Source organism: Mobula birostris, chromosome X (genome assembly GCF_030028105.1).
Source record: "Mobula birostris isolate sMobBir1 chromosome X, sMobBir1.hap1, whole genome shotgun sequence".
In the NCBI taxonomy this organism is placed as follows: Eukaryota; Metazoa; Chordata; class Chondrichthyes; order Myliobatiformes; family Myliobatidae; genus Mobula; species Mobula birostris.
In genome coordinates this window covers 35,314,096-35,327,264 of record NC_092402.1, presented here as the reverse complement: position 1 = coordinate 35,327,264, position 13,169 = coordinate 35,314,096, and the positions used below count along the sequence as shown (strand labels likewise).

Sequence of the window (13,169 nt, the reverse complement as noted above, 5' to 3'; positions counted from 1 at the left end):
GTAGCAGAGACCAAGGAATGACCCTATAGGAGAGTATAAATTTGTAAGGGACATGCATAGGGTCGATAGTGTTTTTTTTCTAGGGTAGAGTCGTCGAAAACTTGAAGCACAGGTTTCAGATGAAAATTGAAATATTTAAAGGGGATCTGAGGGGCGAGTTTTCCCCCCACACAGAGAACGGTGCGTATATGGAACGAGCTGCTGGGGGAAGCGACAGAGGCAGGAAAATTGCCATGTTTAAAAGACATTTGGAATGATAACATGGGTGAGAAAGGGATCTGGGACAGCAATGACAAGTTGGACCAAATGGTCCATTTTATTATTATATAACTATGATTGCAGCCATTTAATCAATGATTTCTAATGAGCTGAGCCTATGTTTTCAGAATCATAATATTTGGCATAAAATACAAAGAATTTTCACATCTGGTAATGATGATTTTTGATTGTTTTTTTTGGAATTTGACCAACATGGTAAGACTCGACCACTTCATTACAATACAAGTTTGCTTTTGAAGTTTTAAACTAGTTCTGTTACAATTTCCCCTCATTCAAGTGACTGACAAAAGTGAAAAATTGAAAAATTAGATTTCACATCTATTTTCCAGAATTACTGCACATTTCATATAAAAAGAATCCTCAGGGAATATTCACCAAACAAATATTGTATTTTGGTTAAAGCTGCAGTAAATACCAAGTACTTTCTCACATCAGAAAGCTACATAAATAATGAGGGATGATGTAATGATGAAATTTGGCTCAAGAAGCTACAAAATCATTATCTTTCACAAGGAAAAATAAAATTTGCACTTTGGTATGGTATAAGTAAAGAAGATTTCATACCAAATTGGATTTCAACAGATTTTCCTTGAAATGATTAAATTAGCAACATCCACCTTGTGAATGTAGCAGGCCAGGCAGCATCTCTAGGAAGAGGTACAGTCGACGTTTCAGGCCCAGACCCTTCGTCAGGACTAACTGAAGGAAGAGATAGTAAGAGATTTGAAAGTGGGTGGGGGGGAAGATCCAAAATGATAGGAGAAGACAGGAGGGGGAGGGATGGAGCCCATCCTCAGGGCTTCCCCCACCTTCCCCTTTTCTTTCTCCCTAGGTCCTCTCATATCCCTTTTGCCAATCAACTGTCCAGCTCTTGGCTCCATCCCTCCCCCTCTCAAATCTCTTACTAGCTCTTCCTTCAGTTAGTCCTGATGAAGGGTCTGGGCCTGAAACATCAACTGTACCTCTTCCTAGAGATGCTGCCTGGACTGCTGCGTTCACCAGCAACTTTGATGTGTGTTGCTTGAAATTCCAGCTTCTGCAGATTTCCTCGTGTTTGCGTTTTTAAACATCCACCTTGAACAAGTTTAGAAGTACTTAAATCCAAATAATTCATGTACAATGTCAAATCAGCCAAGAAACTGTAAATGTTTGAATTACAACTATGTTAGTGCTATTATTGCCATTGCATTTTAAACTTTATACTTGGATCAAATTCTACTAACTGCATAAAGCAAGCTGGTCTGGGAGGGGGAAAAAGAAAAAGGGGCAATGGAGTAGGCTTTAGCAGTGATGCTGGGAGGTAAGGAAGTGGGCGTGGATAAGGATATGTGTATCTATTTGTGCTGGCAAAATGCATGTGTGTGCACATCCAATGGTTATAGGCACTTACGCATTGTCACATGTTAAGTCTATGCAGCAGAGTCTGCCTTTGGACCAAGATATCATGCTGACAAGATCTTAAGGCAATTGGCATGTTACATTATTCCCAATTTTAAAGAAGTCACACAGAGGCATCACCCACTCCTCACTCAAGAGAAAGCAAGACGTCCTTCCCAGTGAATGCAAGCTATGAATAAAGTAACTCAATTTTAATAAATAAGTTAAAATAACAAGCTTTTTAATGAATACAAACTAATTACAGCTTGGGGCACACTTGGGTTGACTGGTAACCTATTCAGTTTTTTTTTTAAATATACATCAGATTGAAAATAGAATATGTGCATAAAAGTTAACCATGGAAATTTACCAAACATTTAGTGATTTGAACAAAAGAGCATTCAAATCATTCTGTAGTTAACTTCATTTGAACAGCTCCTTAGGCTTAATGAAAGCCATTTTGTCATTTATTATATTTATAGTGAAAATTTTACTCCCAATCTATACACTCACAATTTGAAACAAACACTTACACAATATTGATCAACCTACAAGAAACAGAAGTGAGTGGATTGGATCCAACTGATGCAAAAATTACCACCACCCACTTAATCTAAACATACTATTCATGGAGAAAAGTAACAATGATAATATTGTCAAGGATACATTAACTTTTGTTTTATATTCTTCAGCAATTTCAGCACAGAAACTCTAGACACCTTTCCTTTACCATTACATTGGTACATATGGGGGATGAGAGAGGACCCGAACTGTGGTCTGTGGTCAAAAGGGGACACTGGCTCATATACTGTCCGGGTGTAAAACAGCCCTAACTCAAAGACAGTATAGGTGGTGCCATGATAAGGTGCTTCTGGCTCTTGCTGACACACTAGAGCGAGAGAGATGCAAGAAGAGGACGGCTGGCACAGATTTGAGGAAGGCCATCAACTTCATCAAAGAGGGAGCTAGGCCTTTTGTAACCAAACAATCAAAGTTCAATCTGCTGCTAATGGCCAGGTCCTGGGAGATGAGGGTCGATGTGGGAAGGAGGCTGCAGTTCCCAGATGTGGTCCACACAACCCTACGCCCAGACATTGTATCGTGGTCAACTGAAGACAGGAAAATAATTCTGGTTGAGCTGACTGTGCCGTGGGAGGAGGGATGGGAAGAGGCCCACCAGAGAAAGGCCTTGAAGTACCAGCCCTTACTGCAGGAGTGTAAAGACAAGGGATGGCAGGCATGGTTGTTCCCTGTGGAGGTCGGCTGCAGAGGTTTCCCAGCCAAATCAGCATGGCGGTTGTTGTCAGCTCTGGGTCTGGACGAAAGGAGCAAAAAAACAAGCAGCTCATAGGATGAGGGAAGAGACAGAACAAACCTCTTGTTGGATTTGGAGTAGGCGAGAGGAGGGGAGCTGAAAGCCAGGAGCAGACAGGCAGTGATTTGACCACCACTGCCGGCCCACCAACTGGAGAGTATCGTGGTTAAGGGTCGAAACACTCAGTGAAGGTTGGGAACCACCTGATGACATCTGCTCCTGGCTGAAGGCTACGGTTACCTTAAGGTATCTGGAAAATGCACCCTAACAGGTGTATGTAACAAAAGGCTTCAATCTGACCAAAATATAATTAGACTTAGTTATTTTCAAGAACATGAGTTACAAGGCTGCTACAGTTTTACCTTGTACAATATTGATCCCATTTTTTCAAGTAAATTATCCAGGTGCTACAGTTCACAAGCACTTCAATTGACAAGCCAAATCACTTCAACATATAGCATGTTCTATGGCGAAATCATGTTTTTTATGCTCTCCTTAAAATGCTCATTTTATGAGCATTTTATTCCTGCATAAGTATTCACAAATACAACATAAAAATTTAGAAATTCCAAATATTCAAATACGGTAGACATTGGTCTCTTTGTTTTAATTAAATGTCTACTTGCTTAAAATTGAAATGCATTTCTGGATATTTGCTTACAGAAATGGAAGTCCTTTGCACTTAAGTGAAATCACAATGAAAAAGTTAGAATAATGTAACTTAACTATTTTAAAGAGACCTTGATAAATAATCCATAATTTCATCACAATCTATGGCTTCAATCAGAGAGGATGCACTTACTGAACTTTTTATAAAATGATGGGAAACAAGAGATCCTCCATTTCTTCACAAAAACAATACATTTTTGAAATCCTGATTCTACTTTTTAAATTCTGTTTTCCAAATCAGCACAATTGTTTGAGGGACTGTAATGCTTTAGTAAAATTTTGTTCAGTCGTCGGATTAAATGAAAAGATTGGGAAAGAAAAAGAAAACACAGTAAATCTGAAACTATTAATTAGTCAACGTACTCTAAGACATTCCTAAAAGCTCTATCTCTGTTTCACTTTTTGAAAACAGAGAGCTACATTAATGCAGCCTGAAAAGCAACCTCTAGATTATAAAAAGAAAATTTTTTAAACTATGACTTGACATACATCCAAATGCAACCACTCATTGTACCTTGAGCTACTAAAAGAGAGATTCACCACCAATAACCACAGCCCGCCAAAAAAAAAATCAACTCTAAGCAGAGATGCAGAATTGAGACAAAAAAAACCAAAAAACATCTGTTGAAAAGTTAGATAAATCGCTTACTTTGTGAAAAATATCAACATAACCAACATGTTTAAAACAACCATTTCACTCAAATGGATTGATGCTATGGCTTCATACCAACATGTACACTGCTGTGATCAACAATACTCACTTGGACCACAGTGCTAATTCATCATGTATTCTGGCTTAGTTACCTTCTAGTTTACCTACTCTTCCTGCTACAGAGGTAGATGAGAAATTCTAGAGGAGTAATCCTTCAGAAACCGATAGTTAAAACTAGAGACTGCTGATGGATGAATTCACTATTGTGCTAACAAATACAACTGGATAAAAGTTTTGTCAGTGGCATCAGAGTCCAAACTAAAACATTATTCAAAAACATGTCCCACATGTGGATTGTAACTGATCCACTAACTCAAGAATTAAGGAGTTCTTCAGGTTATCAGTTAGATCAACCAATACACTAGCTGCATAGGTGTTGTTCATCTGTTTGCTCAGATAAATTGAAAAAATTGCAGCTTTAAGGGAGAAATATACTCATCATAATAATAGAAATGTGTTGTACTATACTACTAGGAATCAAAAGTTATATAAATCACAAGACAATGTTGTACAAATTATAGAGCTTACTTATGACAGTGCATGGAATTTAGTGTGAGGATTATAAATGAACACAGTGAGTCAATTTTCCAGATACACACACGTAGTGTGAAAGCACTCAAAACGGTCCTAAAAAGTGAGACTGCCAGGAGCAAAATTTCAGGATGTTGCCCTCAGTTAGTATGTAAGTTCACTAGAATCTAAGCTATTGCTCACACAGCTGTTTATCTTTAGAATTGTGTAAGAATATCAACCATACTGAAAATATATTCAAGAACCTGTACAATTTTTTTTTTTTTTTTTTTTTTTTTTTTTTTTTTTTTTTAAAATGTCAAATAAATAGCAGTACAAGGCAGTGGTTTCATTAGTGCCACGCAATGAGAAACTCCACCTTTAAAAATCATTAGCAATCTGTGGCCAAAATGATGGCAGCACCAAAAATGCCCACATTCTGCCCAAGCAATTTCATTTGATTCCAAAATTCAACCCGACGAGAATGGTGCCAATAGCCCACATTTCCATCAATAAACAGAACTACAATAGGCATAAGAATAGAAAGCATCTGGGCTGCAGTCCGAACACAGTATCCAGAGAGGAAAGACAAAGCCAGCACAGCATAAAGTACAAACAACAACTGCAGTGTAATTTCACCTCCTATGATGTGATTCAGATAGGCCAGGCGATCCTCCTTACTGTGCTGAAGGGAGTAAGCCTAAAGATTAAATACGATAGAATTAGAATACCAGCACTTAACCTGCCATCTATTATAACTACTGCATGTTCCAAAGAACATTTCACTTCTGCAATCTCTGCTACCTCAAACCAAAATCTAACTGAAATGCAATTCTACATTGCTGAAAGGCTTTTGGGGAGGAGGCAATTAAGAGACTGAAGTGAATTAAGTTAGTATCACAAACACAAGAAAATCTGCTGATGCTGGAAATCCTAAGCAGCACACCTAAAATACCGGAGGAACTTAGCAGGCCCGTGGACATCTATGGAAAAGAGTAAACAGTCAGCGTTTTGCCAAGACCTTTCTTCAGGACTCAAAGGTCTCCTGAAGAAAGGCCTTGGCCCAAAACGTCGACTGTTTACTCATTTCCCCCATAGATACCGCCTGGCCTGCCGAGTTCCTCCAGCATTTTGTGTGTATTGCTTTGAATTAAGTTAAGTTAGGACAGGTCCGAATATTTATTTTACTCCAAAAAAAGGAAAAAAAGTATTCACAAAATGCATAGAAAAACATTATCAAAAATATACCTTTAGTGAAAAAAATATTAATTACTCACCACACAAATAAGGTGGATGCCAAGAAACACTTGCCCGGTGGACTGTAGTGACCTTGTACGAGGTTTCTGCCGATATACCTCACCAGCTCCACTTGCCAAAATCAGAAATCCTCCAATTACAGCTATAGTCCTGGAATACATTCTTACCTGTGGAATTCAAAATACTTATTTACATACTTCATCTATATGGTTTTTTTATAACTGCATCAGTCAAATCAAATTTATGATGTATGCTATCGTATTTTATATCTGAACACTGATCGCCATCCAGTAATAAAATGTCACCATATTTAAAAAGGAATTCAAGCACTGCCCAGAAAATACAAACTGGATTTTGATACACCCAGCACATCTGGCAACAGCTCACAGGTACAAAACAGTACAAAAGAGTCCAACTGAATTCTGTTCATCCATTGTAAGTTTTATTTTTCGGAGGATTAATGGTGCTGAACAAAGACATTTATTTTCTGCAGCACAAACAAGCAGATAAATGATGCCAAAAAGACAACCTAAAAATATTGTTTGAATAGACTAAGGATACAAACCCAGAAACCTTTCAGTTTTGAAGAATTATTCGGGCATTTTCAAATCACAATTTAATGTTAACTGCTTCAGCAGTATATGGTCAAACAAAATCAGTGAACATCAGTGGCAAGCAAGAATAAAAGCCTCATTGAATGTACCTAATTGTACCCTTCCATGCTGACTAATTTCAGCTGATCATAGAAATTGATACCTAAAAGTTTAAAGTAAATTTATTATTAAAGTGCATATAGGTCACCAAATAGAACCCTGCAATTCGTCTTCTTGCAGGCATTCACAGTAAATACAGAGAAACATAATAGAATCAATGAAAAACTGCACGTAAAAACATTCAAACAATTGTCTGCAAAAGAAAAATAGTGCAAATACAAAAATAATAATAAACAAATAAATGATAAATATTGAGAACATAAGTTGTTGAGTCTTTGAAAGTGAGTCCATTGGTTATGGAATTAGTTCAACTGTTGGGATGAGTGAAGTTATCCACTCTGGTTCAGCAGCCTGATAGTTGTTCCTGAACCTAGTGGTGTGGGACCCAAGGGTCCTGTACCTCCTTCCCGATGGCAGCAGCAAGAAGAGAGCATGACCTGGATGACGGGTGCCATTTCCCTGGGGCCACACTTATCTACCAGCCCTTTATAATCTCAGATTCATATGAGATGTGATGTTCACATATGAAGAGAAGGAAATAAATATATATTAGAACATAGAAAAAACAAAAATGACATAAATGTAAGCCATTCCTCAAATTCATGCTGATTCTTGTCTGCCTGTACCTGCAAATTAAATAACATGAACGCAGGCCACAACTTGACTAAAACTGATTTGTTTTGCAAAAGTGATGTCTATAATGGTGCTAATAAATCACAACCAGACTCAAACTTGTGCAGCATTATTAATTACCCTGTTATTATTATATATCAGCAATTCTAGCACCAAGAAACATTGCCATCCAAGCATGTCAACTGAGGATGATGTCAATCTCAGGATTGATTCAGTTTTACTTAATCTGAATAGTCATAAGTAGCTCCCTTCCAGTTTTCCTCCTTTGAGTAGAGTTACACTGAAATGACAGCAGGAAATTTCAGGTCAACAACAGATTACAAATGGCATGAAAATCATATAAAACGGAATTACTTCATGGCATCTCCGGTTAAATTAGACTTTGAGATTTTCTGGTGCAATCTGGTTTCCTTACCTTAAGCCAGTCCCCATAGTGCACTTGTTCTCCAACGTATGATGCATATGTGCTGATAGCCAATTGAAGGGCAGCTCCCAAAGCAAACCATCGCCTCTTCACACCAAAGGACATGAAACTGGCACAGATAACTGCAGCACCCATATCAAAATAGAGGTATGGCACAGGAATATCTGGCTTCCTAAGAGAAGTCATAGAGGAATCATGAACAGTAGTTAAACTGCAATTACAAAACATTCTTGACAGCCTTCAAAAGAAACCAATTAGTTTAACATAATGATATTTACAGACTAAATTTCACAAGATATGAAATCTATAATTTCCTTACGACATGGAAGAAAACCATTTCAAGACACTGCATCTGAACTGGTTCATGGAATAATCCCATTTCCCATTAATTTTCCCTGCAACTTCTCCCACATTCCCATCAACTCTTTCCAACCATCTCCTTTCCACAACATAAGGAGAAAATTTACAGTGGCTTACTAAATTACCAATCCATGCATCTTTGGGACTTCAAGTAAGCCAGGGAAAATCCACAGGAAGAACATGCAAGTCTCACATAGACAGTAGAGGTCAGGATTGAATCAAAATCACTGGAGCTACGAGGCAGCAGTTTATAAATTGAACCACTGTGTGGCCCCAGTCACTAATAGGAATACCGAATATTAGCTTAAAACTACATCTCTCTCGTGCCACAGGCAGCATGGGAGTTGGCTTTGTTCAAAGCTGTTTGATTGCTCACATTAAGTGAAATTGTCATTCTGTTCCAGAATTCACGCCCTCAGCTGTGACAGTCTGGGATTGGAAATATTTAAAATTTATCGCGAATTCTCTTTAATAGAGAGTCTACCTCAGCCTACATTCTAGAATTTTTGACAAATTGGTGCCTATCAGATTACCACAGTTAGCAAATCAATGCAAGTACTGGTTTAGTTGCCGATTTGGCTCTTCTCAGCCAATTAACTCTTCTCAGACAAAGCTAGTAATGGGCATCAGCATCTTTGGGTGAGCTAAATGTTGAAAATGAAGTTCCTCATCAGTCCAGTCGGGAAAAGACAGGTAATTATAAGCCAGTTAGCCTGACTTCAGTGATTGGCAAGATGTTAGTCCACTATGAAGAATGAGGTTTTGGGGTAGTTGGAAGCCTGACAGATCTGTTTAAATTATTTGAGGAAACAGCAGACAGAATAGACAGAGAGTTAGTGGATGTTGTTTACTTGTATTTTCAGCTGCACATGAGACTGCTAACCAAGATAAGAGCTGATGGTATTACAGGAACAATACTAGCATGGGCAGAAGACTGACTGACTGGCAGAAGGTAAAGAGTGGCAATAAAGGGTACCTTTCCTGGTTGGCCGTCAGTGACCGATGGTATTCTGCAGGGGTCAGTGTTGGGTCTGCTACTTTTTACGTTATGTGTTAAAGATCTGGATGATGAAATTGATGGCTTAGTGGCCAAGTTTGCAGATGATACAAAGGTAGGTGGAGGGGTAACGTGTGTTGAGGAAGAAGGGAGTCTGCAGAAGGAATTGGACAGATTAAGAGGAATAGGCAAAGAAATGGAATACAGTGTAGCTAAGTGTATGGAATGGAGGCATAGACTATTTTCTAAACAAGGAGCGAATTCAGAAATTGGAGGTGCAAAGGGACTTGAGAGTTCTAAAGTAAAATACCCTGAAGGTTAATTTGTAGGTTGAGTCTGTAGTAAGGAAGTACAAATGCAATGTTAGCAGTTATTTGAAATGCTGCTAGGCTGGGAGACGATGAATAGTGAGGATCAGAGGAACCATTTTATTGCTCTGGCCAGCCAAGAGCAGAGGTGCAGGCAATAAATGAGAAGCAGTCGAGGCTCTAGCATCTATCATGGTTGACATGATGACATCTCAGAATCATGGAAAATCTCTTCATCAAAGCAGACATAACACAGACAGAGGAGCTAAATGAATGGGGTGAATCCTTATGGAAAGCAGGATGAAGTACAAGTCAAGATAGCTGTACTGGCCTGTGGGTTCATAATCAATACTGGTCACTAACCTATCCCCCAAGATGCAGACTGAAAAATCCAGCAGGGGAAACAGAGCCAGAAATGGGTCATGTTAAATAGGCATCAGAGAAAACTGGCTGCAAAATTACTGAAATTTAAGCAACACACACAAAATGCTGGTGGAACACTGCAGAAATTTAAGTTCTGTCTGCGCGTAGGAAGCAGCAATAAACTCATCCATGTATAGGAACAACAACAACTGAGGAAAATAAGTATTAAACCCTCTGTTCAAGTTTTAAACTGCACCAAGTATTAGCAGTCTGAAAGTTTACAGGGCCATGTAAATATATTCAACCCCCAACCCTTTGTTCACATAGATGTGTATTTTAACCAGGGATTTTGATCAATTTAACTGAGAACTTTTATTTGTGAATCACGTGCTCTTTTTTCACAGTACAGCCCCTTACAGATCCAGTATCTCTCTGTATTTAGCAAAACTCATCTTCTCATAAGTCATGACCAGATTTCCATCCCCATAACAGAAGCTACCTCCACCATACTTTACAATAGGGATAACGTTACCTGGCTGATGTGCAATATTAGATTTACGCCATACATAGTGCTGAGGCCAAAAAGTTCCACTTTAGTCTCATTTGACCAAGTTTAGAAGGGCGACCTGACCTAGACAATGTGGCTGTGGCTTTATATTTTTTTCCACTTTTTCAAGATAGACTGCACTGAGCTCAAGGTATGTTCAGTACCTTTGAGATGGTCCTGTACCCTTCCCCAGATTTGTGCTTCTCTATTATCATTTCCCTGACATACATTGAATGCTCACCTGGAGAAGAGGGATCCTTATATTAGAATGCTGTTCTTGGACTATAGCTCAGCATTCAACACCATAATTCCCCACAGGCTCGACAAGAAACTCAGAGATATTGGCCTGCACCCTGCCTTGTGTAACTGGATCCTGGACTAAATGTCAGATCGTCAGCAGGTGGTAAGGATAGGCTCCCTCACCTCTGACCCCCACAGGAGCCCCCCAGGGCTGTGTCCTGAGCCCCCTCCTCTACTCCCTAGACACAACTGTGTAGCCACACATAGCTCCAATCTGCTGATCAAATTTGCAGATGACAAGACATTGATAGGCCTTATTTCCAACAATGATGAGACAGCCTACAGAGGAGAAGTCAAGGCACAGTGGTGCCAAGAAAACAACCTCTCCCTCAATATTGAAAAGTGAAGGAGTTGATCATTGATTACAGGAAAAACAGAGACAGGCTAATCCCTATAAACATCAATGGATCTGGGGTTGACAGGGCAAACAGCTTTAAGTTCCTCAGCATAAACATCTCCAAGGATTTCACGTGGTCTGCACATACCGGCTGTGTGGTGAAAAAAATACAACAGCATCTCTTTCACCTCAGAAGTTCAGCGTGAGTCCCCAAATCCTCAGGACTTTACAGGGGCACCATCGAAAGCATCCTGACTCGCTGTGTCATCACCTGGTAAGGAAACTGTACTAACCTCAAACGCAGGACACTGCAGAGAGTGGTGCGGACAGCCCAGCATATCTGTGGATGTGAACTTTCCTCTATTCAGAACATTTACAGCAGCAGGTGCGTAAAAAGGGCCCAAAGGGTCATCAGAGACTCCAGCCACCCCAACCACAAACTGTTTCAGCTGCTACCATCTGGCAAATGGTACCACAGCATTAAAACCAGAACCAACATGCTCTGGGGCAGCTTCTTTCATCAGACCAGCAGATTTATCAATACGCATTGATTTGATTGCATCTCTGGCTGCACATACATGTATATAAAACAATTATGTATACAATTTTAGTCTTTGAGCCATATCCTCCCATATTTCCCCTCTTTATTGCTTGTACATTGCGACAGAGATGCAACTTCAAGGTTTTTTACTCCCTTGGATGTAAGAAATAAAATATTCTATTCTATTGTTTTGACTTTGGTTTGGTCTGATGAAAATCTGCCATACTGTTGGACCTTACAGAGAGAGGGGGTATTTATTCAGATGACCCTCTAATTTTCTACATCAACAAATTGGGTGAGTTGGTATGGTTAATATACTGTACTGCACCTAAAGAAAGTTAACATAGTAATTACAAAGGGGATGAATACTTTTACAGCCTCATAATTTTGGTTTTTAATCTTTATGAAATTTTTGACAAGTTTTGGAATTTTTCTTTTGATTTGACACAATGCAATGTTTTGTAGATTAGCTCAAAAATTCTACTTCAATATATTTTAAATTTAGAAAATGAGACAGTAAAATGTGAAATTAGTTGTGGGGGGCTGAATACTTTTTCAAGGCACTGTAAAAGAAAATCATTGCAAAATGCAAAACTAAATGGCAAATAAATGACATCATAATGTGAGAATCTGCACTGCTGTCAGTAGGAGGGAGATAGGCATTTCAATGTGATCTCATAATTAAATACATATTAAAAGGGCAATAGAGAGATTATAGTTTGTAGTAACCAGGGAAAGAGAAGAAATTCCTTAATTTGTCATGGAAGTGCCTCAATAACAGTTCAAGATTCTATATTTTGATTCCTCCTCCCACCACCACAAATCCTCCCACCCTTTTCCTCACCACTCTCCTCCCCACTGCTATCCCCATTTACCTCCACCCTTCCCAACAACCTTCCTCCTTCCCTCCGCCATTTTACACTGCTCCACTTTCCAACCTTCTCCACCCCTCCTCCCTCCAAGTTCCCCATCCTTCTCTACCCCTCAAACCCCAGCATCCTTCACCAACTCCCACTCATCCCTCCCAATCTTACCACTCCACTATTCTCTCCTTACTCCACCTTCCCAGTCGCATCACCTACCCTCTCCCTCCCTCCGCCAAATCCAACTCCTGCACCGCAGCCCCCCGGGGTCACACTCACCTGCGCTGATCAGCTCGTTCTGCAAACAGCATCAACATGCTGAAGCAATTCCAAAAGGGGAACCGTGTAAGGATGATGGCGCCGAGGCGCATGAGGAGTTTAAAAAACCGCCTGCGAGCATCCAGCGCCATGACTTACCGCGCCGCCCGTCCACAACTAAAGTCCGGCCGGAAACCCAGGCTCAGCGCGCTTGTTCCCACCTCCGCCAGCAGAAGATTTATCAACCAGGGCCACCCCTATGAGCGTGAATATCTTTGTGACTGAGAAACTCGTTTTTAACTAATTTATTTACATAAAATCTATCTAATCTGCTATCTTTCACATTTACTAAAGTAACTACAGACACGTTAGCAACATTTAAGTTTTTGTGTTATACGGATACCGA

General features: G+C 39.6%; 1 protein-coding gene across 1 annotated transcript; it reads right to left on the bottom strand.

Moving 5' to 3' along the window:
* Positions 1–1,876: 1,876 nt before the first annotated feature.
* tmem101 (transmembrane protein 101) lies at positions 1,877–12,935 on the bottom strand. Its single transcript, XM_072249212.1, has 4 exons — positions 12,785–12,935; positions 7,881–8,061; positions 6,140–6,286; positions 1,877–5,562 (listed from the first exon to the last, which is right to left on the bottom strand). The coding sequence occupies exons 1-4, from the start codon at positions 12,913–12,915 to the stop codon at positions 5,254–5,256; spliced, it is 768 nt and encodes a 255-aa protein (XP_072105313.1). The 5' UTR covers positions 12,916–12,935; the 3' UTR covers positions 1,877–5,253.
* Between the last annotated feature and the right edge of the window lie 234 nt (positions 12,936–13,169).

What these genes read in the sequence shown, in the direction of transcription:
- tmem101 (XM_072249212.1), bottom strand. Translation starts at nt 12,915, where the DNA reads ATGGCGCTGGATGCTCGCAGGCGGTTTTTTAAACTCCTCATGCGCCTC. An exon ending in GAACGAGCTGATCAGCGCAG is followed by an intron (nt 8,062 to 12,784) that starts GTGAGTGTGACC and finishes GACTTCTCTTAG; the next exon opens with GAAGCCAGATATTCCTGTGC. An exon ending in GCATCCACCTTATTTGTGTG is followed by an intron (nt 5,563 to 6,139) that starts GTGAGTAATTAA and finishes TTTAATCTTTAG; the next exon opens with GCTTACTCCCTTCAGCACAG.